At 37.3% G+C, this 26005-nt stretch overlaps 1 protein-coding gene across 1 annotated transcript in view; it reads right to left on the bottom strand.

Annotated features, from left to right (window-relative positions):
* The window catches only part of SRCIN1 (SRC kinase signaling inhibitor 1), a 237664-nt gene that overhangs the window by 82716 nt on the left and 128943 nt on the right, over nucleotides 1-26005 (bottom strand). Inside the window, exon 5 of the mRNA XM_088143286.1 lies at nucleotides 12836-12859. Within this exon, the coding sequence (XP_087999412.1) occupies nucleotides 12836-12859 (24 nt within the window). The remainder of the gene's footprint in view (nucleotides 1-12835; nucleotides 12860-26005) is intronic.

Genomic DNA, 26005 nt, shown 5'->3' with positions numbered 1-26005 from the left:
ATGTTGGGAACCACTTTTCAAACCTCAGCTCTGTCATGTTTGGATTCTACCTCACCATGTCTTTTGTCTTTTCCCTTGGATTTGTTGCTTCTTTATTGGATCCTTGGTCTCAATCTGTGCCAAGTCTTTGACTATGTTACAGTTGCTGCCTTTAGATATAGGTAAAAAGGACCCTTCTCTTCTAAAAGTTCTGCCTGAGTTCTGCCTGAGTATATCACTGGACTGTGGCAGGCATCCAGCTTGCTATCTTCTTTGGCTGGCAGCCAGCAGTGCCAACACAGAAAACATGGTCTCTGAAACTCCCTTCTGCCATGTATTAAGTGCCAAAGCAGCCATCCTTATGGTCGTTGATCCAAAATTTATAGGCTGAGATATGCTGTTCTCCACTTCTCCAAGTTTTACAGGATTTTTACACAACTCAGACTTCGTGCCCCAATTTTGGAATCATATTCTGAAATCAAAAGCTGGCATCTTCACCCTTTTACTATCTCATTAAAAAAATAACATGGCCCAGATTAGAATCTGTGTGTGCCAGACATGTTGAAAGCCATACTTTCAAGTTTCTCCCTTCCATTCCCAGAACATGTCAGTATCCATACAATAGGTTATTCAGAAGTAGACCACAATTTTAATGCATCAAATTTCAGGTGCCATATCCCATGTCCCATGAAACCACAGTCAGTTATCATCAGCCAGAGTCAATTATACTACATTAGATAAACCAAGGGTTTGATTCAGTGTAAATCAGCTGCCTATCGTCCTTTATCCCAGCAGGCAACCCAATCCAGAAAGGATTTCTTGAACTGTGAATGTTGGCCACTCAAGAATAAATCTTTAGGAATTGCTACAACTGGGGATTGCTGCTGAACCAAAAAAGGAAAGACTACTAAGCAAAAGAAATGCAGGGAAACAGTGATCGTTAGTTTCAAAATTTGGAACAGCAAATGATGGACTCTTATTTTCTTTGAAGTCTAAACATTCTGTGTAATAATCACATGAATGGGCCTATCCAGTGGAAAAATAAAGCATCTGCCTTGGGCGGCAGCATCTGAGCATAACAAGGCAGAAGTGAAATAAAATCTGACTGATAATCCACTGAAAATGGTCTTTTGCAGCTCCCTCTCACTTCAATGTGTATAAAAGTTGTTCCCAATGGATGAAGTCCCATGTTAATTTGTGGGAAGATGTTATTATTTTGATTTTCCTCTCCTGCACAAAAACGTGTCTTGGACTAAACTTGCATAGGACACTTTAGCCATAACCAAATTGCCTTAATCCATACTGCAGTGCTCTATGAGGAGAGCTTCAAATGCTTGAATAAATAGGCTAAACTATGTCTTGCAGAGGGAGGTGAGCATTTAAATCATTTCCATTACATGGATACCTACACACTTAGAGAAACCTATGGACACTGACAGACATTCAGGAATTCTGATTCCTTGGATGAAGACAAGCTCTGGGTCTATACATCGCTTATCCAACAATGATTCTCTTAAGCTCCAAAAACAGCATCCATTGCCTCTACATATCTAGACAAACATTTTCCTTTCCTGCCCTTGACCTCTAAATCCTAACCTTATTTCTAATTTTATTCTCACGCACTTAGACCCCCCCTCATGAAGTTCAGTATTCTTTTAAACCCAAATGTCACTTAGGCTAAAAATTAATCTGTTGGAAGTTTAAAACGCTAACCATTTTGTCAGGATTATCCCAATTAATCCAGAATTAATCCTAATCTTTACATTAACAGGATTAATGTTAAAATCAGATTAGCAGGTAGATTGTACACCCTTATCGCCGGGGTGGGGAGGCGGTATTCAAGGATGGAGAAAATGAATGTTTGTTGAAGATAATAATGGATTACCAAGAAAATATGGAGATGTATTAATGAGGGTAAAAAACACCATGCTTCCCATACAGAGCTTAAAACAATACAATTTTCGGTATGTTGCTTCAGAATCGAGTTGTATTAAATTCAATGGAACATATTTTCAGGTAAGAGAAAGCAGAATTGTAGCCTAAATGAGCAATTATAAGCAAGATGCTTTGTGCAGAAGCACTTGGCCAGATTAAATACTCAGTTTCACTGAGGTAACGTTGCCTTCATTTCAGTCGTTTCACTTTATTACACATTTAAGGGCCAACTAAGGGCCTCTTCACTTGTATGGAGAGCAAAGCAAGAAGATTCTCTCCATTCCATTCCATTCCATTCCATTCCATCCCACCTCCCATTCTTTCTTTAAATACCAGACATAAGGATCATCCAATGAAATGACTTACAAAAGGAAGTACTTTTTCATAGAATGCACATTGAACGTATTGTACCTACTACAAGAAGCTGTGATAGGCTTTATTATCTGGCTCTTCTTTTTTAAAAAATATGAGGTTTTTTTCCCAGCCAAAGTGCTGAGTTAATGTACTTTATAAATAAGGCTTCTATAGAGATGTTGTTGACTACTGGCTTTTAACCAAGGCAGCTAAAATGAAGCCTCAGGGTTTAGCAGCAGAAACAGAGTAATTTTTAAGGCTTTGACAGTTCCTTGACTTTAGTAAATAAGTAAGCCTTTGGTGTTTTTTAGGCTATAATTGCATAAAAGGAATGCTAAGGACCACAAGATATTATACAGTTTCATCTTCAAGGACTAACCTGAGAAGACAAAATCCAATACCAGAAATGTATGTATAGGCAGTTCTCAGGTTATGACCACTCATTCAGTGACTGTTCAAAGTTACGATGGCACTGAATAAGGGGGACTTATGACCGGTCCTCAGAGTTCTGGCTGTCACAGCTTTCTTGCAGTAATGTGATCGCGATCTGGGCACTTGGTCCCTGGCTTGCAATTATGATGTTGCAGTGAGCCGTGGTCATGTGATCGCAATTTCTGGCATTCCCTGCTGGCTTCCCACAAGCAAAATCAATGGGGAAGCTGGCAATCCCTAAACGTTGGGTTTACAGAAAACTGCCCAAACATTAAAAAATGCTCTAAAACAATAAAGGAACCTAATCAACTGGAGGAAAACACTGCAAATAAGAAAAATAAATAGATACCACATCTTCCGACACAAAGTCTTTTTAGCATGATTCTCTAGTATTCAGAGAAGAGGCAAATCCACTTTTTTCATGGTCTACACCACCTTTCCTTCGTAACTTCAAAACTGAACTATGGTACTATAAGTTTCTAGGGATGAAAACTGACTCATATAAAGCTTTGGTTGCCAAGCATTGCAAAATGTGACCAAGCATTGCAAAATTTAGTCATTACCAGGGCAAATTCCTTAGCAGTAAATGCAACAGTAGCCCAGATGTCATTTAGAGAGCCAGCTGGCCTGGCTTTAAGGGTTCTGGCTGCATTTTGACAGAAGATTATAGGCATTAAGCCTCCCTGATATTTGCCTGATTCATTGCAGCAAACATCTCTGATGCATACAGTGCCAGTCCAAAAAACTCCTTAGTTTGTAAATAAACATATCTGCAAGTTAAAATAAAGGGCTTCTATTTGACAGCCATCTTGACCCAGCCTAAGACACTGGACTGCTTTAAGTGAAAAATTAACTTTTCTAGTATTCAACATAGGACAATATAGGACACAATCCATTGGGAAACTGTCTAGTATGGGCCTTGCTGAAATGAACAAAACCCACATTTGATCAATCAATGTTTCTCTAGACACGGGCAGAATGTATTTATTACCTACTAACAAGAAGTCACTTTAGTATTCAGAATTCCACTACAACAGTGTCTACAATTCTATTGTGAGAAGTCAGTCTGAGAAAAAATTAATAAAAATAAAGAGGTGTATAGAATGATTTTCAGTCATCAATGAAATAACCATTCAGACTACCAGTGAACTTTAGAGATTGTGAAAAGAGATCTGCAGTATGAGGTTTGCAGGTGAGACATGAGTCTCATTACTTTTAAAATTAGTCACTGGAAGGTAAAGATTATCTAATACACACAACAGAAGCTAAGAAAAAAAAATACTTGAAAAAAGATGTGCATGAATGGGGGAGAAATCTTTAACAAAAGATAAACTCCCCAATAATCTTAGCAAACAAAGTGGGTGATGGATCAGATTTTCTTTTTTGGTACACTGAAGCGTGCACCAGCTTCCCTTCCTCTGGTTGCTGGGGCTGCAGTTGCTAGGTTACCAAAGGGCCACTAGTACCAAAGTACCAAAATGCGCTTGGATGATAGATGATAGAACTTGCAATGGGAAAGATGGACCAGGAGTTCCTTTGACAAGTATGCTGAAGGTTGGGGGTGAAAGACTAAGTTGAAAGAAAGACAGAGCTTCTTTGGGTGATAGATGGGATAAAATGAAAAGGAGAAAGGGACAGGGAATTCGGTACTGAAACACAGATATGCAGACCCAGCTCAGGCTATGCCAAATCTCTACAATGCAGAGTAAGGTTTTTTAGATGGACTTTCTGCTTGTAAAGTTTAGTTTGGACCACAGAGTCCCTCCCAGAGGAGAAACATAATTTTAAATTTGGAAGTATAAGAAGAGAAAAAGGAATAGGCAGAGTTCACACAACTGGTTAGGTTCACAAGGCACACAACGTGGATATTGAATTAACCCATTTTCTGGATTCACACAATATATAGAACCACAAAGTACCAAACAGAGTGGTTTTACACAACACACGAATCACACAAAAAAATGTAACCAAATTAAAATGAATAAAGCTTCACATGTTGTTCAAACACAGTCACTAAATCAGTTTTCAAGCTCAATTCACTACATTGTGCACAATGTAACCACATTTTAAAGATCCCTTTGCACTTTTTGAAGGTGTTTTGTAAGAACTAGTCTTAATATATGCATTTGTTACTATCATTTTTACTTCGGCCCTCTGTGCTGGCAAGCATTTGTCAGTGACAGTCTGTAAAGAGACTGAAAACACAGATCTTTAGATTTCTAGCTTTACTAAGAATGGATACAGGAAATCATTGTCCACGACTTGTTACCTTCTACATATGTTGGACCATACTCCTCTCTCACCACCATGGCAGTAATAATAGTGGACAGGTATGATAATTATATATATGCCGGCTGGGGAAATCTGGGAGTTGAAGTCCACACGTCTTAAAGTTGCCAAGGTTGTGAAACCCTGCTTTATGCTGTGCAGTATTCTGATCTGTGCTTTCAAATGTAAATATAAACATTGTACGTCTGTCTGTATTTATTTATAGATTTATTCAATTATTATTAAAAAGCTTTTCTGAAATGTCTGCAGCACTTTTTAAGAATTTTTAAAGTTCTTTTATGTCTCCAATCTATGAAATACGAAGGATGAACAGATCAGTGGTTGTTTTTGCATATCATACCAAGCCATAACTTGTTCAGCTAAAGTTAGGGTGTTTTTATGTATTTGCTCTCAATATGCAACTTTTTAACTTATTTTGATCTGTTTTTAAGCCAAGAGCTAGGTTAGAACATTTGGGGAGAAATGTTAGAAAACTGGTAAAATTGAGGCCCACTTTAATGCAGAGGTTCAGGCCAGTTCAGTTCACATTAGAATCCACAAAGGTTGGATTTATAAGGTCTCTTTTGGGTTCAGCTTGGCTCCTTCATGGTTAGGTCACATAGCACTCTTGGCAACAACATGGAAATCATTTACCATTGCCTTCTTCCAGAGTGTTTTTTCAACTTCCCAGTCTTGTATAAAGTCCTGGAATTTCCTGATAGTCTACTGTCCAAGTAACCAGGTCTAATCCTGATTAGTTTTTTGAGTTTAGTCAAGATCAGCTAGGTGCTGCTATTTAATTAGATAAAGATAATGGTTGCCTATCCCATTAGAGACATTAAGTATTGTAGCAATACCCAGATAACCACATTATTGCCAAATATTACGGTTATGAATGTTCACTGTTTATATTTTTCCTCCATTTCAGCTTTAATTGAATTGTCACAGAATTCATTTTAATTCCATTTTTATTTATTTATTTATATATCGTATTTATATAGCCACCCATCTCACACAAAGCGACTCTGGGCAGCGTACAAGAATTACCATTGCCATTTGACCAACAGTGTCAAGTGTTTCTTTCTCACTCTTATGACAGGACTACATGAATCTAATGGAGGAGATTCTGTCTGTAAAAACTTACATTTTACATTTTATGTATTAATCATTAAGATGCATAAAGATTTTGGCATCTGATATGAATTTGTCCTTGATATGGTCAGATGACTAATCAATAACATCTACTGTTGTTGTTATTGTTGTTGAATTCATCTGAATGAGAAAAAATACAAGTTCCTAATTCCTCAGATCACAAAGTAGGGAAGGGAATAAGAAGCAATAAAGTCCTATCTCATGTTGCAAAGCATTAATTCACTTTCCTGCCTCCCATAAACTATCCATAGCAATAAAACATTATTTTGTCATAAATATATTTGTCTCCTCAGAATGTTACTTACATCTTCCTTCCAAAATCAATTTATGAAGCACATACCGAGCCAAGTCTATTCTTAAAAATACAAAAAATCATGATAGATTTGAAAAACATTGGGTTTTTTCTCCTCTTCACCCTCTCCAAGGGCACTCTGACTCAAAGTTCTCCAATGAAACTGATTAGAAGTAGACTTAAGACAAGAGAAAGAAAACAATCCTTCATACAACATACCATTAGTTATGGAACTTACTGTCATATGATTTGGTGATGTGTGTGTGTGTTTAAAAGGAGATCTGTCATGTTCATGGAGAAGAGGAGGTTTCTCAAGGCTATTTGTCATGCTAACTATATGGAACCCACAGTGGCAAGAGTAGTCTACTTCTGAAGTATTTATTAGATCAGTGTGCAGAAGTATATACACTTTTGAGTTTCATGGAATTCATCATGCACAAAACAGAATTTCTTGAATTCTGAAACCTTGTATTGTTTGAACATGAATATACAATATGTACATTTCTTAATTCCTGAAAAAGCAAAGCAAAAGCAAAGCTTTGACTTATATATGCCTATCCTTTAGGATCAGGACAATGACCAACATAGACTTCTGACTGTACTCTAAATCTGAGCACAGAAGCCAAACCTGCCCAAAGGCATCTGTATTACAAGTAGATCAGCTTGTGGCCATGTGTTGAGCCCAGGAAACAGGGAAAGCATTAGGAAGAGACTCAGACTGACTCCTCTCTGATTCCCTGGGCTATACAAGGGAAGAAGGGACAACACAGTCAGGCTTGCAAGCTTCTGTCACTAAAAGCTAACCTCAATAAACTGTAGTTCTAGTCATCTTGAGGAGTCTGCTTCCAGATGTGATCTATCTCAAAGGGCTGACACCACCAGCTATATCCCGGTTCTTCTCTTTCATCACACAGAAAAAATGCAGAGTCATCCTGGAAGGTCTCTATGAGTCCTGACTTATTTCTCACCTGTGTCTGAGCTATATTGCTCCAGATTGCATGTGCAATTAACATAATAAGAATATTTCTCCATATTAAAAAGTAATATAGTTTAAAAACTAAAATGAAATCCCCTCTGAACATATCAGGGAAAAGACCATGCTGGAACCCTTCTCTCGGATTGGCTCGTTACCTGCAGGCAGGTAGCCTTTTGAATGAATTACTGTATAACATTATAAAAAGTGAGACCTTGCCTATAGTTTGACAGGGCGTTGTGTTTTCATAGTTCTACCCATGTGAATTCTCAGTGAGAATCTGGCCTTTTAGGCATTGTTCCAGCTTTGAGACCACAAAAAAGACTTGTATTTATTTTCTCCCAGTTGATAATTTATTTCTAGCTAGAAGCATATGCCTTTGCCCGGAGTAGTCATTACAAATCAGTGTCTGAAAAGTAAGCTGGCCAATAACCAGAACTGTGTTAATTATGTGGTTCAACACTTGTATCAGGAATCAGTGTAAACTGAGAATCTTAGCTTTGAGCTCAGTAGCAAAACACATGCTTTTCAAGTAGAAGGGACAGAATCCAGCATCCGGTATATCTGGTTAAAAGTCTTAAAGTGATAGGAAAGGGCATACTAAGTAGCCTGATTGGACTTTAATCTACCTCTTGTGTTTAAAATAAATTACAGTGAGATTCAGATTAGAATAGAAGATAGTAATTTGACTTGCTTCAGGTCTAAAACTAACACCTCTGCAGGCAATGCAAGAGTCATTATTTTTCCTTCTGCAACTGAAAGCAAAACTGGCTTGGAGGCAAACCATGTTTTGCATCTTAACATGACTTTTGCAAGAAACCTCTGATAGACTAAAAAAAATGAGACAAATCTGGATAACCCTGATATTTGTTTTCTGGCTTTTGATATTTGGATTGCCATACCCTTCAATCAACTCTCCTTTTAATTTAATCAAGTCTAAAGAGAGAGTTTAGCTTACCACATATTTATTTCCCAACACACATATTCTTCTTGAAAATATATTGCAGATGCATAGCTTGTGACTAATTAGCCCCGTGAAAGATAAGAAATTGCTGAACTGACATGGCCATGTGCACGACATCATCAGATTTGATTCAACTCAGATGTAAATTAAGGGCACCAACAGGATACCTCATATACTGTTAAATGTATGGTTAATTTTTAAACTTCATTCTCAACTGAAATGAAATGTTAGTGTCCATAATTGGATTTGATCACACGGCACTTTCTTAAAAATGAGCTTTGTTACCCACAGACACCTGCAAAATTTTTGGAATGGGGATGAAGGATGGCGAGACAAATTTCCAATACAGAAGGTCAGTGTAATTTAATGTGTGTTGCATATGTCATAGCAGCATATCTATCTACTTTGATTACATGCATGCTTTGTTGCTAGGTATCATATAAAGCCCTGTATGACATGAGACCACACTTTTTGAAATATTGAAGAGTTCCACAGTAGCCAACCTGGGCTAAACATTTCTGGAAAAGGTTGTTCTCTCAATCTCCCCACCATCAGAGAAACATTTGGTTAGGAATGACATTTATTTTATTAAATGTGTAGTAACAGACCAAAGATAAAGTAATGACAAAGAGCTTTCTTAGTGATAGCTCTTAGGGTGGGGGTCAGGAACCTCCTTTCCCATAGGGGCCAGAGGCTATGTCTGTGAGTGGATGGTGGGCCACATTCATCTGTATAGCTAATAAATGAAGGCAATAATAAAAAAAGCCAGAAGCTGGTGTTTGCTGCTATCATTCCTTCCACGCACCCACCCTCCTGCCTCCTTCCAGCTCTCCCCTGTGTTGCTGCTGCCGCCCCCCATCCCCCACTCCATTTTTCAGGCAGGCCTGATGCCCTGAGCTTGCCTGCCTGCCTCACTGACCGGAGAGGAGGGAAATGGGATGTGCAGACGTTGTGAGGCAAAAACTGGGGGGGGGGGTGTAAATGCGCATTGAGAGGAGCTGACGCCACCATTTCTTCCTCCTTCTCTGCCTTACGGCTTGCTCTCATCAGTGCTGGGTGGGGGACTTGTTGCTTTGCCTGCACCGAGACAGCTGCTGAATCCGTCACCAAAATGGCTGCCCTTCCTTTTACGACCACCACAGGCTGGGTGGATAAGATAGTTCATTTCGGGACTAGAGGTCAGATCCGGCCTGCGGGCTACAGGTTGCCAATCCCTGTCTTAAGGTCACAAATTATTTACCAGGAAAGTCAGGTGAGCTCCTTTTGAGATGGGTTTTAACTAATTGGCTGCTTTTTGTTTCTTCTTTACTTTTACTAGTTTACCTTTTTACTTATATGCTTTTACTTGTTTTAATTGCTGTGTTTTGCTTCAATTATAATTCTGTTGTTACCTTTATTTTTATAATTGGTAAGTGCCCTTTTGGGGGAGAAAGACAGGAGATAGATTTAATAAATATGTAACTTCCTTAAAATTATGTACTGGTCTTTGGCTCTCAATCCACCCTTAGGCTGTAGGTAACATGTAAGAGACTCGGGTATCTTCACCTGAGAGGCTGTCACAGTATGGGGAAAAAAAGACTAATTTCTATGTAGCCACATGTCAATACTTGTGCTAATGACAGTGGGAAAGGTCTCACACAGAAGGAGAGATAAAGGAAATTTTACAATCTTGCTTAATTTACAAACTTGGGTATATACAAAGATCAGACCCCTCTCCAGTCCTTAACCAGCTGCACCACCATTACAATCAACTTTAAATCTGCTCATCACCTTGGTAGTTCTGTAAAAGAAAATACCAACATATAGGGCTAAGATCCATCACTTTATTTATCCCAAAATGGGAATAACCGCACCAGATTATCATGCAGAGTTGATATGAATCATAGGTTGGGTTCACATAAAACTCAATCCCTTAAATCTGAGTTAACAAAGCACTGCATCTGTGTGCCCATAACATGCTATGCCCAAACATATGACCACTGTTAAGGCTTAACATGATGGCGTAATTCATACATGCTAAGCCAGTCTGGGTTCTCACAATACACTAAACCAGAAATGGCCCAATTCCGTTTTAATCTAGTCTAGCGTGTTGTATGACCCCAGCTACAGTCTCTCAGCTCTTGTCCTACTTTTTACAAATAGCATGGCAAATAACATCTATGTGCCTTGGCAGGATACTTTTTTAATGTTAAAAAAATCAGGAAAATCATCTATTTTAAATGTAAGGCATAAGTTTAAAATATGACAAATACCTACCCCTGCTCCTGCCTTTTATTCTTAGGTAGAATTATTGTACCCAAATCATAGAAACAGCAAAAGCCTAGATGTCTTTATTTATTTATTTTTTTAAAGTTGAGAAGCAAACACTTCCGATTAGGAAGAAAGGAATTTCTTTCTCCAAACAATGTGTGTAGTACATGAGTCATTGCTAGGAATGTTCATTCATCCACTGGAAACCAAGAACAGGTCTTAAAATAGCTTGTGACAATAAGATATTTATACCTCAGATTCTAGAAGTGTTACAAGCTTGATCTTTTTTCAAAAAACGAAAGCTGAGAGTGTGGGCATTGTGGCTTATTTGGGGAATAACTCCTACTCTTGTAGAAGCCCACATTCTTATCAAGCCTCTTCTTAGGCGACGTGCTACATTAAGCCAAAAGATGGTTTCTTTGGTTCTGGTTTAAAATGTTACATGCATTCTGCCTTTGTGGTTTGCTTGCAAATTATGGTTTTTGAATAAGTTATTATGCAAGCCCAAACACTGTCAATATTTAAAGTAGCTAGGGCAGGAACCAAAATGGCTCATAGATTACTGTTGGTGTGTAAAAGAAAGTAATCATGTAAAACTGTCTTGAAATGAAATTCACTGTCATACATCCCTCCAATCAAGAATTTTGGGGATGATAATATTTTTCATCTAGAATAATGAGCATTTCCATCCTTTGGGGGAACATTACATTGTTATCAAAAGCTTTTGTAGACTACCATGAAATGTATGGGTCAGCAAAATGGTGCCCTTGAGTGCCATGTCACATGGATATATACAAAACGGTGTCTACAAGAATCTAAAATTTAATGAAAATTAATTTTATTTAAAAAAAAATCTCATACCACCAAATCTTGTGAGATGTTGGTGTTCTCAACTGAAATCTCACAAAATTTCAAGCAAGAATGACAAAATCTTGTGAAATATTGAATGGATCACCTGCAGTCCTCTTGCAGACTGCTAGTTATCCACAGACTACTATTGGGAACCATTAACATTTAATATCTAGACCAAAATTGTCAAACCCATTGTTCACTAACTGGAAACTAGAAGATAATCCACAGGTATTTACTGAAAAAGTAGGTGCTATAGTTGCACCTATGCATTCTCAACAAGCACAGCCCAACCATTTGGACATTGCACTGCCTCTATGTTTCTTTTCCACAAATGCACAAAAACTTGTTCCCATTTATCCTCTTCCTGCATGATTTCATTACCCTACTGACTTTTCCAGCAATGAGCCATAACACCACTGGTAAGATTGTATGCTTTTGAAAGAATTGGGTAGCAAATGAAGTCACAGTCCTTTGCCTGCAATACTACAGAATCCTTGCTGGATGAAATAAACATACATAAATCAGGGATCAGCCAAGTGTGGCTGCACTAATATTACTGGACTGAAACTTCTGTTATTCCTCATCATTGGTCATGCTGGCTAGGACTGATGGAGTTGGAGCTTAACAACATCTGGAAAGCTGCACCTTTCCCCTGCCTGTCTTGAATCAACTGAACTGGTACAAAACAACTTCCTGTGGTCTTCTGTCTATCCTGCCATCCCATTACTCCACATGGCAGTCTTCCAGGGCCGTTATCATTTGTAAACAGTTGGAAAAGTTGTACATCTATTTGTAATATCTATTTCTCTTAGCTCCCAGAACTGCAGTTCTGCACTTACAGATGGTGAAACAGCTTCCAAGACCACTTAACGCTTACAAAGCTGGCAGCAAAAGTACGTAATGCAACAAATGTCAAGGTGCATATTAACAGCCAAGATGGATCAAGTTTACTGCAGGATTTGGAGCACAACATCTTACATATACCATTTCCTGGCAGAGTGTGTGTGTATATATATATGTGTATGAATGTGTGTCTGTGTATGTATGCAAGCATGTAGCTGTTTGTGTGTGTGTGTGCATGTGTAAACACACACACACACACACACGGAGTTTGCTGCCTTTCACTTAAATTTAGCTGCCTGAAGCAGCTAGCTCACTCTGCCCAATAACAGGGCCAACCAAACATGTCTGGAGAATTAAGAGCTAGCTATTAAAAAATAGGAAATGTAGTACAAGAAAGAGGGCTAAGGAAGCAGACCTCCCAGGTCCCCATTCCCACATAGACATACCTGCCTGCGCACACATTAAATACAGAGAAAAGGTGGGTAAGCGCATGCATTTGTTTAAAATAAAGGCGTGGAGGGGAAAAATTGGAAGTACTGACCTTAAAGCTCCAGTAGTTGGGTTGCTAACAAAAAAAGAACAAAAAACAGAACAACAAAAAAATACCATTAAGATTCTGTTTTGAGAAAACAGTTGACTTTAAACAGTGTGATAAGTGATCATGTTTAATTGGTTTGTTTAAAGTCCCCTCCCAATGGTTTTTTTTTAAAAAAACAAAAGTAATGAATTCCCTAAAATGAATCAAAATGGTCTGCGGGTATCACACAGGAAGGCTTCAGTCAAGAAGATACAATGATATTGATGTGAAACTTTACTGCAAGAATAAATAAAAGAAAGGGCAGAGAGTTCAGGATCTTATAAGGAATATGCAATCTGCAAATTAACACATAAAGTACTTCATCCTAAAAATATTTTTTCCCCATCTAGAAACCATGGTATCAACTAGTAACACTGATATATATCATCGTGCATGAGTTATTTCACTATCTAAAGGAAAAGAAAGCAAAATCAGTATCACATACTGATTTCTACCTTGAAGTCTGATGAGAAAGACTATTTTAAATCATGGAGGAAAAAGATGCCTCTCTGTAAAATAGGGCAAACAAACTGGCTCCCTATGGGTTTATTTTACTTTTTAAGTTTATAATTTTTAAAATTCTTATTAATTAATTCCATTTTTAAAAAATTACAAACAACAGAGAGTACATAATATCTTATATAGCAGTGTAAGGAGAGATAGACAATATGGAGCATAGTCCAGCTATCATTTCACATTTACCCTTCCCACTTGATTATTAAGGAAGAATTCATCATGCACTGAAAACACTCTCCAAATAAATGTAGAAGATACAAATGATGCTTAATTTTGGCTAGGTGTTGCTCACTATATATAAAGTTTATTTAGTTTCTTAAGGCAGAAGTTATGCTACTGGTTGGCAGATCTCTATATAATACTAGGTACCTGGGAAAATTGTGCAATTTCATTTTACATGGCAATCAAAATAGCAGTGGAGAAGCTCAAATGAAAATGCCATAAAGGAAGCACAGCCACAGTGAAAGACATCGAAACTGTGCTTAACAATATACATAGTTACATCTTTGAAAAAATAGCCATCTTTCTTTTCTTTACAATGAGACTGTGAGCAAAATGAAATTTAACTACCCTTGGTTAATAATGCAGTACAATAGTATCTTCAGAAGTCAAATTCTTAATTTGGTGCATGAATTGAATTAAACATCTTATTTCTTTCTTCTTCAATGGACATGGCACTTAAAGAATTTCATAAACAAAAATAGAGGTCCCTATCCCCAAATCTAAACATTGGCAGAAGCAGAAACAAAGACTGAATAAAGAGCTGCAAATGATGAACACACTGAAATGCTGCATTGTCAGCACTGTAATGTGGGATACTTGATTGCAACTCAGAGTGTCATGAGTTATAGGATCTAGTCTTGGAAAAAGACTAGTTCCTATAACTAGTCACTGCCTAGAGTCACTTGTATAGTGAGATGGGCAGCATATATAAATTTGAAAAATAAACAAACAAACAAACAAACGTTAGAACTTAAGCTATGGATTGGTAGGAACCCAAATCAGTAAGTCTTCTGAACCTACAATGTTTTCTGCTTTGTGGTGCTGGTTCCTAATTAAATATTTCTTTATGGACCCAGAGATCTGGAACACAAAACCATTAGAAATGAAGGGAGGGAGATATAACAAGTTTTAATGACTTAACTACACTGATTCAGTCAGACTTAAAGCCTTCTTGGTGTTGAATGACATTTGGTTCACCGAAAGGATATATGCTTCTTTATCTCCAGAAGATAACAGAAATAGGTTGCACGCTTACAACCATTTTCTTTGTCACAAGCTCATACAGATCAGTAGAACTTATTTCTGAGTAATAAACATGCATTGGAATACATGATACTCATCCAAAAGGGGATTTCTATAGCAGAAAGATGGAAAAGGCGAGCTGTGCATGATGTCATTAAAGCCCTCCTAAAATTCTGAATTGATTAATTCAGCATAACTTTGTTGTACAATGATTATTCATCATCCTGCATTTAGAGATCAGCATGTCAGGGGGTATGCTTAGCTAGAACCTCTCTTAGCACATTAGCTTTCCATGAGTAGTAGAGAGAGTTAATGACTTGGGACAGCTTTCATGCAATCCTTCATGATTCTGTAAAAGATGAGCTGAACTTCCCACTGCTACTTACACATTACTACCATGTTTTGCCCTGCAGGACAAATAGCTGCTTCAGTGGTGCTGATGGAATTTTAATAAGAAAAACAGTGTGCAGCTCTGCAGCCCCTATTCAATTTCCTTTTCCTCTCAGCTATTAGTTTTAAAAACAGAACATTTAGGAGATCCTGATCAAATATTTCCTTTGTCATTCCTAATTCTTTCTGAAAACTAGGAAGTGAGGTAGTCCTATACTGAGCCCAGTTGAAAAAGCACATCTTTAGTACCAGGTAGTAAGTATAAATATGGCACATGTATCTATTTTAGACTGCTCTGAAAAACTTAAATGAAAACTTATTTCGGTCCATAGGCTTGTTTCCTCATTCTTGTACTCTTGTTTTCTGCCATATGAAGCCTTCAGTGGAAGATAATTCTTTGCATACAGATGAGTCATTTGAGAAGATAATGATTTGTTTGCACCCTATTGAGTGGGAAGATTGTGTTCTGTGTGTACCATATTGCTACACTGAAGATTCTAGTTGCCTTGCAAATCCAGGAAGAATCCATAGACTTCTCCACATTGCAATTATACAAATTAATGGAGGGCATGCTAGTTCTGCCTTTCTGACTTAAAGCAAAGCATTATTTGAAGCAAGCTAGGTCTTTTGTAAAAATAGTGGGGAAGTAGAATAATTAATTGTGGTTCAAAAATACAGTATTTCTTTGGCTAGGCTTAACTTGCTTGGTATCTGCTTCTTGGCAACATTTTCAGTTCTTGCACTAAGTGTATTTCCCAAGGATATCTACTCTACTATATACCCTTCAGTGCAGCTATTGGCATAGGAAATCAATTGTATTGCAGCAGGCTGGGATGGTGTTGACATCAGCAGATTTCTCCCCCTTTTTTAGAGAGAAGGCAGGAAGAAGAGCCACAATTAATAAGATTCCATTTGTACTGGAGAATCAAGAGAAGATAAGAATAAATGATAGACTTATTAATACCAATAAAAACAGGAGAAATGATGCAGAAAGGACAGTACTGTATGAAGAATGGCAAAGGCTAAGGAACAGATTACATCAAGGGATAAAGCACATCAGCATGACTATGAAACTGCAGGTCAGATGTAAGTTTGTTTCTGAGCAGTGAAACAGGATTAAGATCCCAATATCTGTTTTCAGTGCAAAGATTGAAAGTTCACAAAGAATAATGTGTTTTTGAGTACAGTATGTACAAAATGCTTTTCATAAGCAAACAAATGGAATATTTACAGAAAACGTGTTATGCATTTTCCCTAGATTTCATTCTTTCTCCTCCAACCATCTCTTTCCTAATCTTTTCCCTCATATAGTCACTATTCTGTGATCAGACAGCATGCATGATTTTTACTGATAAGATTTTGTTAGGTTTTCCACTCCACAGTATCCTGAGTGTGCTTCAGTACATTGCATGTACTTCCTAGGGGATGGGATGTAGGTAACAGTATGTTTGTGAGTTCATTTCCAGATCAGATATCCTAGCTTGCATATGAGGATTGAATGGAAATCAGGTCCTGACAGCCCTTCCCATTTCTTAATTTGAGTCAAACAGATGTCCATTGAGATATTCTTTCAATTTTGGGAAAATATGGAAGTTGCATGGTGTCAAATCTGGACTGTATAGAGGGTGGGATAAGACAGTGAGATCCAACTTCACAATTACCTCCTGTCATGTAGCAGTAAATTTTCTTTTTAATCTTTGTTTCATAATTTTGAGCATTGCAATGTAGCACTCTCAGTTGCTAGTAAGTTCCAGTTTCAAAGAAATCCATGTGAATAACACCATCTGTGCCCCCAAAAACTGTAGCTATAAGTTTTCCTGCCAAAGCCTGGGTTTTGAAAAAAAAAATGCAGGTAAATTTTTGTGATATTTCATGGATGGATGCTTCATTTCTGGGTCATAATGATGACCCCATGTTTCATCTACTGTCACAATACTGTAAAGAAATTCCTCACCTTCATTCTCATAAGTATGACAACAATTCTGGCAAATTTCAACTCTTGAAGCTTTCATCTCTGCCATCAGCATGCAAGGAACCCATCTTGTACAAATCTTCCAATACTGAAGAACATCAGTGTGACCCACATGTTCCAATGAAATGCCAAGCTTGTCAACAATTTCCTTTTGAGTGATCTGCTGACTGTCCTTAATCAGTTCATTAACCTTTCTTACTGTATGTGAAATTTGTTGTTTGCTATCACAAGTTGTCTACTTATTCTTGATCCCACAAATCAGCTCTTTCTGGTTCACCATCTTTACAAGTTTTGGCCCAGTGACACACAGTACTCATTTCAACATAGCCATCACCAGAAATAACCTTCCTTTGGTGTTGAATTTCAGTTGGAAAGACTTTTTTGGCCGTCCAAAATTCAACAACAGCACATTGCTTAAAGTGCACTGATGAACATTCACTGCAGGCTTCTGTTTCACAAATAATTGCAACAATTTTCTCCCAGCAATTTCCCATTAACTGAAGTGAAAGAGCAGATGCTAAAGAACGTGTCAGAGCTTCTAGTGCATCTGTACTGCCATCTATTGGTGACTTCTACCTCTATAGGCATAACTTTTCATTTAACCCTCATAAAATAGCATGACACTTTGGAATAAAAATAAATTTTCATGGTATACTGGCCAAAATGTACCCAAACTGACCAGTCTTGTCCATACTATTAGCAGGGAATCGTGCATATGACATGAGTACAACTAAGGCTGATATCCTAGTATATACCTTCTCTATCTCACACACAAACAAAAAATTACAAAAACTTTGATTAACTAATGTGATGATGGGTGGCAGAGCTTTGGGCCCATCTGGTGACAACCATGGCATATAGAAAATTCCAACTCAGAATGTCAAAGGAGTATAAGAGCCTGAATACACAAATAGATATATTGTACATCTGTGAAACAAATGAAAAACGGTATAATGAATAGATATGAATGAAGGTTGATCTTATGGAATAGAATTGATGTATACATGCAAGGAAGGGACAGTGTAGGTTTAATTAGGGATGAAAGGGCTGAAATGTATGTCAGAGAATATGAATTGGTATCATCTAGCATGATATGGGTGTGTATGAAAATAAGAACCCATAAGTTGCTAGTAGTCCCCAGTGAACAGCAATAGCAAAGGAAAAAAGAAAAAAACAGAGATTAGTTCTGGGAAAAATTGTGCAACTTTCTGAAAGAAAGTGATCCACTCAGATTCTATTGGGGGACTGGACTGGATAGGTAGGAATGAGATGAAAGAGTACAGAAAAAGTAATTTGGCCATTTCAGGACCTAAGAATGAAAGACATTGGTGACTCATGAGCACCTGCTTAGGGAAAAGGTCGTTTCTAATATATGGTTTAAACATAAGTCTATTTATACATATCAATGGAAAAAGCTTGAAGAATAAGATGAGAGAATTAATGAAAGAATCAAGGGTGAAAAGAGGTTCTGAACGTAAGTCAGAACATTTTTGGTGGAGTCAAGAATCTGTCCTGGGAAAAAAAATGACCATGGGAGAAAGAAAAGTGAAAGAAACTAGAACAATAGTAGAATGATTACAGGAAAAGAAAATATAAGTCCTACATGAAAAAGTATAAGAAGATAAATTTCCCAATAGAATGAATAGAATGTGGACATAAGGAAAGAGGATATGAAAGCTGCTTGAAACAGATTAAAAAGAACTGTTACACAGTGCCAGAGAAGTGTGTGGAGTTATACTAATGGGAAGTATGAAAAAGGATGCTTGGTGAAATAATGGAGTGAAAAAAGCTATGAATGAAAAAAATTCATATAAGGGAATGATTGTTGCATATAACGAAGATGAGAGAAAGACACTATATACTGTAACAGTGTTTCTCAATCTTAGCATCTTTAAGATGTGTGGACTTCAACTCCCAGAATGCTGGCTGGGGAATTCTGGGAGTTGAAGTCCACACATCTTAAAGTTGCTAAGGTTGAGAAACACTGCTATAAAATATATTGAAAAAAAGATAGTTGTAAAGAATGTAGTCAAGGAGAACAAGATTAAGAGAGATAGAAAAAACATGATTTGGGTGGTAATAAAATTGTTTTGGAAATCGCCCATTTCCAAGCTCAACAAGAAGCCTCCAGCAGAGTGAATGGAATTAAAAATAAAGGGATGAAATAATTTGGTTGAAACTGAAGTGAGAGAATCCTGGAAGGAGTATTTTAGAGTTCTGCATGGGGATGATAGCTGTATGTCAAAGAGCATTGCTATGTATATTAATATAAAAATCACAAAAATTAAGTTGTAAATGCTGGATAAATGGAATGCTTAGTGAATGATTCAGCAGAGAGTAAGACATGTATATATAATAACTCCTTCCTTATTTAAGGTACTTATGGATTAGTGTGTAAGGAATATTAATGGTGATGTATGAGGTATGGAAACTAATTCTCACAAAATCAGAAGAAAGCAGCCTGAAACCAAAGTCCATTATCAAAACAAAAGACAGCTGTAAACTGCCCCACCTGCTCAAAAAACTTACATTGTGCAGGCAGTACAAAGAGGCACAAGAATTTAAACCTTGATTTTACTATAAATGGGGCTTGCATTTGAGACATAGTAGTCCCTGGAATTCTTTCATACTGGCTTCATTAGCTTTCCTACAATAAATCTATTTATCAGACGATCTTGTTGTGCCTGTTTTTAGTCCAGCTTGTTCAAACAAGCCTGATAAGAAGCAGATGTTCATGAGTATGTACTTTTATGCAGACAATACTGTGTTCTTGGCTGAGAACATGAATGATGTGCAGCATATGTTAAATACACAGTATGATGCAATAAATAGTGTAAATTTTGAAATCAATATATTGAACACAAATGTAGTTGTGTCCAACATGAACACTCTTGTAAATAATTGTAAGTATGCATAAATGATGAAAAACTGGCACAAAGATATGACTGTACATCTTGGTAGAATGTTTACTAAAGATGCATAAATTCTAATATGTTGGTAAAAAGGTAATATGTAGGGGATTTTGTGAGGAATGGAGGAATGATATGAAGCAATAATGGCTATATATGAATGTTTTTTCCTATTTGTTATATAGCATTCAGAATGTCAGGAGAAACAGAAAAATAATTTGAAAATAATGGGAATTGTTTATTTAAGAAGTGTCCGTGGTCAGACAAGAAGGTAATGAAAAATGAATGGGTGCTGAATGAATGTGGACTGAATAGAAAAATGAGTGACTGGTACAAAAGAGGTGCATTGAAATGAATGGATAAAATTGTGGTTGGATGGAGCTGATGAAAAAGATAGAGGTAAGAATTTTAAGGAACAAAAGACAATATAGGAGGCTATGTGTAGACTTGGTGAAATCAAAGATGGTTTGCAAGCATAGAAAGTTACAGTATGAAGAATTATAGTGAATGGTTTGGGTAAACTAGATTTAGTTGTGTTTCCTTCTGGTTTTGCTTATCTCATCAGGTTACATAGTGCTTTGCATAATGATACTTGCCCTAAAAGGAAAGAGTGTGATGGATATGCATGTATGTGTGTATGTTGTATGATTGTCTCTCTACCCACTAACATTTTATTTTCTATTTTGAAATGGTTGATGTAGTACTAAGCCTTTTGTTTCCTTTCTCTTGTGGTGTATGTATTCTTCTGGCTATTTAAAGATTCATACGTGGAAATGAGTTTGCTAGAAATATATAGAATAAAAGTTGCTGTGTATCATCAGACAAAACAATCCACCTAGCCAAATACTGCAATCTCCAAAACCAACTGGGAATGCCAGAGAAATTTAATGGTGTGCAGGACAGTGACAATCAAGTCATGCTATTTTAGCCCCTACATCTGGGAACTGAGGTGGCTTACAATATGAGAAAATTATAGTCTTATTGGCTATTGCCTACCTAAATATGTGTCTCATTTTAAAACACATAAACAAGGTCCTATAAATTGCAGTGGGAGGGAAGGTTGGGAAATGCATTAAAACACTACCACACAAGAGCATTTTCAATGTTCTCCAGCTGAAAAATACGATATGCAAAATCTGGAGCAGATTGTCTCAAAATTCAGTCCTACTATTGTAAAAAAACCCTGAGGTTCTTTTCTCAGTTTCCTCTGATTCTGCAGATCCTGATGGCTGGTTTTCTGAATGCTCATCAGTGTACTACAAGCTTCTCAAGTATCCATGATCAGCTCTTAAACTTGGGAGGAGAGGAATGTGTATCTCAGCAAACCATATTCCAATTCAATAGGACTCCAAAGTGAAAGCAGCTGCAAGGCCTTGATAAGACTGAATTGTCATGCAGCCGCACCACTTCCCACCCAAGCGATCTCCCTAGTTTCTATTCAGTGAAAGAGCCATGGGAACAGCATCCAGGAAGTAGCAAAGCTGATCAAATTTGAAGCACAGCCATGACAACAAAGGCCAAACAGAAGAGGCTGGATGAAAAAAAAAAAAAAAACTCAAACAGATTTATTATTCCCAACTTGCCTCTAAGGGCAGAGAGTTGAGATAATTAAAACAGATTAGCTATTCATTAAAATACAATGTTCTTCCTTTTCAGTAGTAGCAATAACAGTAGTAGTAATAATAATAGTAGTAGTAGTAATAATAATAATTTTTACTTAAGCATTTTATATCCATTATTTCAGTTATCCTCAAAACAATGTAATGTTAGTGTCAATGATTATTATCCCCATCATCCCCCATATCACAGAAGCTGAGTTGCACATGGCTACCTAGTGATTTTACAAATGAGGCGAGACTGGAACAATAGACACGGGGTTTGGGTTCGGGTTGTATCATCTCTTCTGCCAAATGAGGCTCACATGACCCCAGCACTCAGCTCCTTCATGAATCCATGCAAGGACTGAACACCACCAGCATACCCCAGCCATATTTTGCTCCAGGTCAGCCCTCCTAGATCAAACAAAAGCCCTATTTAGTCCAGAATCCACCATTCACAGTGGTCAAACAGATGTCTCTGGGGAACTCAGAACTAGAATCCGAAGGCGCTAGCATTCCCCCATCATGTTCCCAAGCACGTTGTAACAAGGGGCATACTGCCTTTGATACATGAGCTCATATATACCCATTTTGACCAAAAGCCTTTTTCTCCATGAAATTTATTTGGTCCCCTTGTAAAAACATCCAGGTTAGTGGCCATTGTTACATCTTAAGATAACACATGTACTTTGACTATGTACCCTGCATAATATTATTTGTTGTTTGATTCTTACTACCTTTAGGTTCTACTGGACAAACCCTCTATCAAATATTATGTCAAAGGAAAGTCCCTTTTTCTTTCTCCATGCTTTATGGATATATCCAATATCATGTCCCATCTTACACAGGTGTCTGTTTCTAACCATGAGACTAAAATGATGAAACATGCCTTTATCATGGCCCCATGACACTTATACCACCCTTTTGTATATGCATCACAACTTGGCACACAAGTGTATAAGGGAAGGAATTTGTGTCATAATACATGCCTTCTAACAGATTCCAGACCTTATAGATTTTCCTCATAAGGGAGTTACTAACCTGATAATTGTTTTCCCTTTTTAAGTACCTCCCCAGCTTTACAATGTTCCTTTTGAGATGTTCTGAATAGAACTGCACAGTATTCTCCAAGGGTGGTCACGCTATATTTTGTACATGGGCAATTCATTAATGAAAGTAGGGACACATTAGTAGCATCCTCTGTCTAGTGCCAAATATTGTGCATATCCCCACTCACATTTTTGACAAACATGTTTTGCTAAGTTCTTCCTGGTTTACTCCATAATGCTTATCTTCTACTACTTTTTAAACCAAAGCAATGTTTCTTCTTTGGTTAACAGAATACCTTGATGCTATACTGCATAGCCTATCAGGTTTATGTATATGTTAACATCTAATGGCAAATATACTTGACTGAAATGGAAGCAGTGACGAGAACTATTCCAGCCCAACCAGAAATCACAGACTATTGGCATGATGTTATGCTATAAGGCAATCACAGAAACATCACTCAAATGTTGGTGCTTTCAGATGATGCTGAAAAAAATCATGAAAAGCCCCTTGTTGATTTTGGCTTAGCACTGATATGCGGATTTTATTAAGATTGTTGAACAAATGTATACAGAGAACTTTAATGGGAAAAGCACTATATAAAGAAGATTATTGCTATCTGTTCTATTATATCAAAGAAAATGATTCAACTGCAACTCCCCTCCCCCCCGAAAAATGTAAATTAAAAGGCCAAATAGCTGTATTCCTAATAAATAATTTCACCTCCAAAACTGTGACTGTATAGTTCTGGAAAGGAAAAAAGAAAGGTCTGGCGGGATGAAAAGCTGATGGTAATTGGATATTGTGAAGCTGGTACCATGCCAATGCATAGCCAGCTGGTGTTTACAGGGTGCCACAAGAGGATGTGATGGATGCCAACCTGAAGCCAACAACGCAGATGCCCTTTTTTCAGCCAGGCAGAATTGTTTTCTGGTGGGGCAGAAGTGCTGGAGGTTTTGTTGAAAGCTAAGTCATCCACATACTTTTTTTTTCCATGTGTAACTGTACGTAAGAGACAGTAAAAAGCTTCCAAGCTGCTTCTCTCTTTTCAGGTGAGTCCATCCTATACTCAGTCTTCAGCAAATGCTTTCTGCCTCCTCTCATTTGCTTCTCTCCACCCTCCTGATCTTTTTTCCCCACTACTTCTTCAGCAGTGAGTAGTTTCTTTTTTTCCATATGCTTCACTATTTCTCCACCAAAAATGCCTATGGAGCAGGGACTGTGGAAATTCACTATTCTACTCAGCATCCTAACATGTGAACATTGTTGTCAAAATGAATGTGGTGACGAACTACGCTCTGAAGGAAAGTTAGACTGTTAGGGACTTTATAGCTTAGAAGCAAGGCACCTGCCCTCTGGAATGAAGTTCCCCCCAAGATTCAAATGGCTCCTGCCCTGCTGGTGTTTCAAAGGGCTCTTCACCCAGGCCTTTGGAGAGGATGACTGATGCCCCTTCCTTCCCTCCTTCCTTCCTTCCTTTGCTCCCCTCTGGGTTTATTTTCTTTACCATCAATGTTCTTCTGTCTTGTGCTGTTTTTGTGTGAGTTTTTTTTTTCTATTATTCTTTTAACAATTGTAAGATGCCCCGAGTCAGGAGTCAGGCAGCATATAAATTTTAATAATAATAGTAATAATAATAATACAAGGGAAGACATACATAAGAGTATAGGAAGTTTCACAAAGTGTTACACTCCACTCCCAAATCTCTAATACTAGTGATTGTCCAGTGAGCCTGAATGGGGAGGAATTTGGGAAGAAAAGGAAATATTTCACAAAACAACTTGTTCAGCTTTGAAATTCACTACCATTAGGTATAGTGATGTTATCAACTTGAACATTTTTCAAAGGGGATTATACATATTTATGATATCCATGCTATCAGTAGCTAGAACTGATGACTATTATCGCTTATTTCTAATATTAAAGGCAAAATACCTCCCCATCAGTTACTGGGAAAAATGATCCTAGAGATGCTATTGCATTTATCTCTGGCTGTGGGTTTCCCAAAGGCATTAGAATGGCTGTTCTGGGAACTGAATGCTGGACTAGATGATTTTTATATGTTTTAAGCTTTTTAATATATACGCATGTGCACACATACACATGAATAGGATGGTAAATTGTATAACAAAATAAGACACATTTCTCACTGAGGAATGCTTAATTAAATAGGCCCTTGAAAGTGTTTTAAGTCTGCAGGAAGAACTACTCATGATTGAATGCCTTTTTGTACAAAAAAGTACTCTTCCTCATCGAAAAACAGCATGTTAAAGAGAATGGTTTTAGCTTATTTATCACCCTAAATTCATTAGTTTTCTAAGTACAATGATTGGTTGGTATGATCTGGGAGGGGGAAATAAATCCAATGAACTCAATCAATTATCTGCATATAAAACAGAACAAGACAGTAGACTGCAGAGATAACAGGGTTGCAAGCTGGAACTTCTATTTTTGAATACTCCTTTCAAGTGTCAAATAAAACTCCATGCAAGGAAAAACCTAATTATCAATTAGAATGTCCTTAGAGTTTACTCCTTGCTGTGCTATGTTCTACTATAAGGGAGATTGTCAAGGTTTTTTTTTTTTAAATGCAATGGGGCATTAAAAAAATATCTCATATTCATTCTGCCCTGCATCAGTTACTACTTATCATCCATTCTGCTCCCTATATTATTTCAGGCATCATGTAAACCCTTTCCCCCATGCAGACTGAGATGGTGTAACCCAGATACAGATTTACTATCTCTGTGAGGATAGGTCTCCTGTAAAACACACTGATTCTAGTTCACTGGGTTACACCACTAGTCCTAGACAGTGCCCAATTGTTCCATAAATTAATAGTAGTACAGGAGAATACCCAATTAACACCGTATAAGTAAACTACAAAACAATGTAATTCCTATATGCAAAATTGGAAATTCCAATATTAATGAAGAGTAGATAAGGCAAAGCTTACATCATTGCCAAAGAAAGGGTATGGGGGAAAAACTAACATGGATTTTCTGGATTCTGGAATGTCCAGTACAAAAATATTTCACATATACATCCTCCTGAAGATTTTAAATTGGGAAGAGTTACAGGAATGAACAGGTGGGCATGAATAACCAGGTTCTTTCCTCAAGATCCAGTCTTAAAAAAGAAATAGATAATGTCTTAACTTTTAAAAAAGCTTATCAGATCACTACTCCAGTCTCAGTGCTAGAGCCCAAGTTCACAATGCTTGCAATAAAATTAAGACTGTATTTTAACATTTGCAGATATATTTATCTCACAGACGATGCAAAACTGAAGAACAGAGGACAGGAGGTTTCCAGATAATAAGGTAAACCATACATTCCTTTTCAGAATTCATTTATTGCTGCATCTACTTTTCTAATGAAAATGAAAAATAATAAAACAAAGGGGAGGGAAGTCTTGTCTCAATTATGAAGAGCATAAGAAAAAGGAATTGCTT

The sequence above is a fragment of the Python bivittatus genome, unplaced genomic scaffold, assembly GCF_059951505.1.
Source record: "Python bivittatus isolate LINGU-HERP-01145 unplaced genomic scaffold, Pbiv_v1 ctg000410_np1212, whole genome shotgun sequence".
In the NCBI taxonomy this organism is placed as follows: Eukaryota; Metazoa; Chordata; class Lepidosauria; order Squamata; family Pythonidae; genus Python; species Python bivittatus.
The sequence above is the reverse complement of the archived record's forward strand: the minus strand, read 5'-3'. Positions and strand labels throughout refer to the sequence as shown.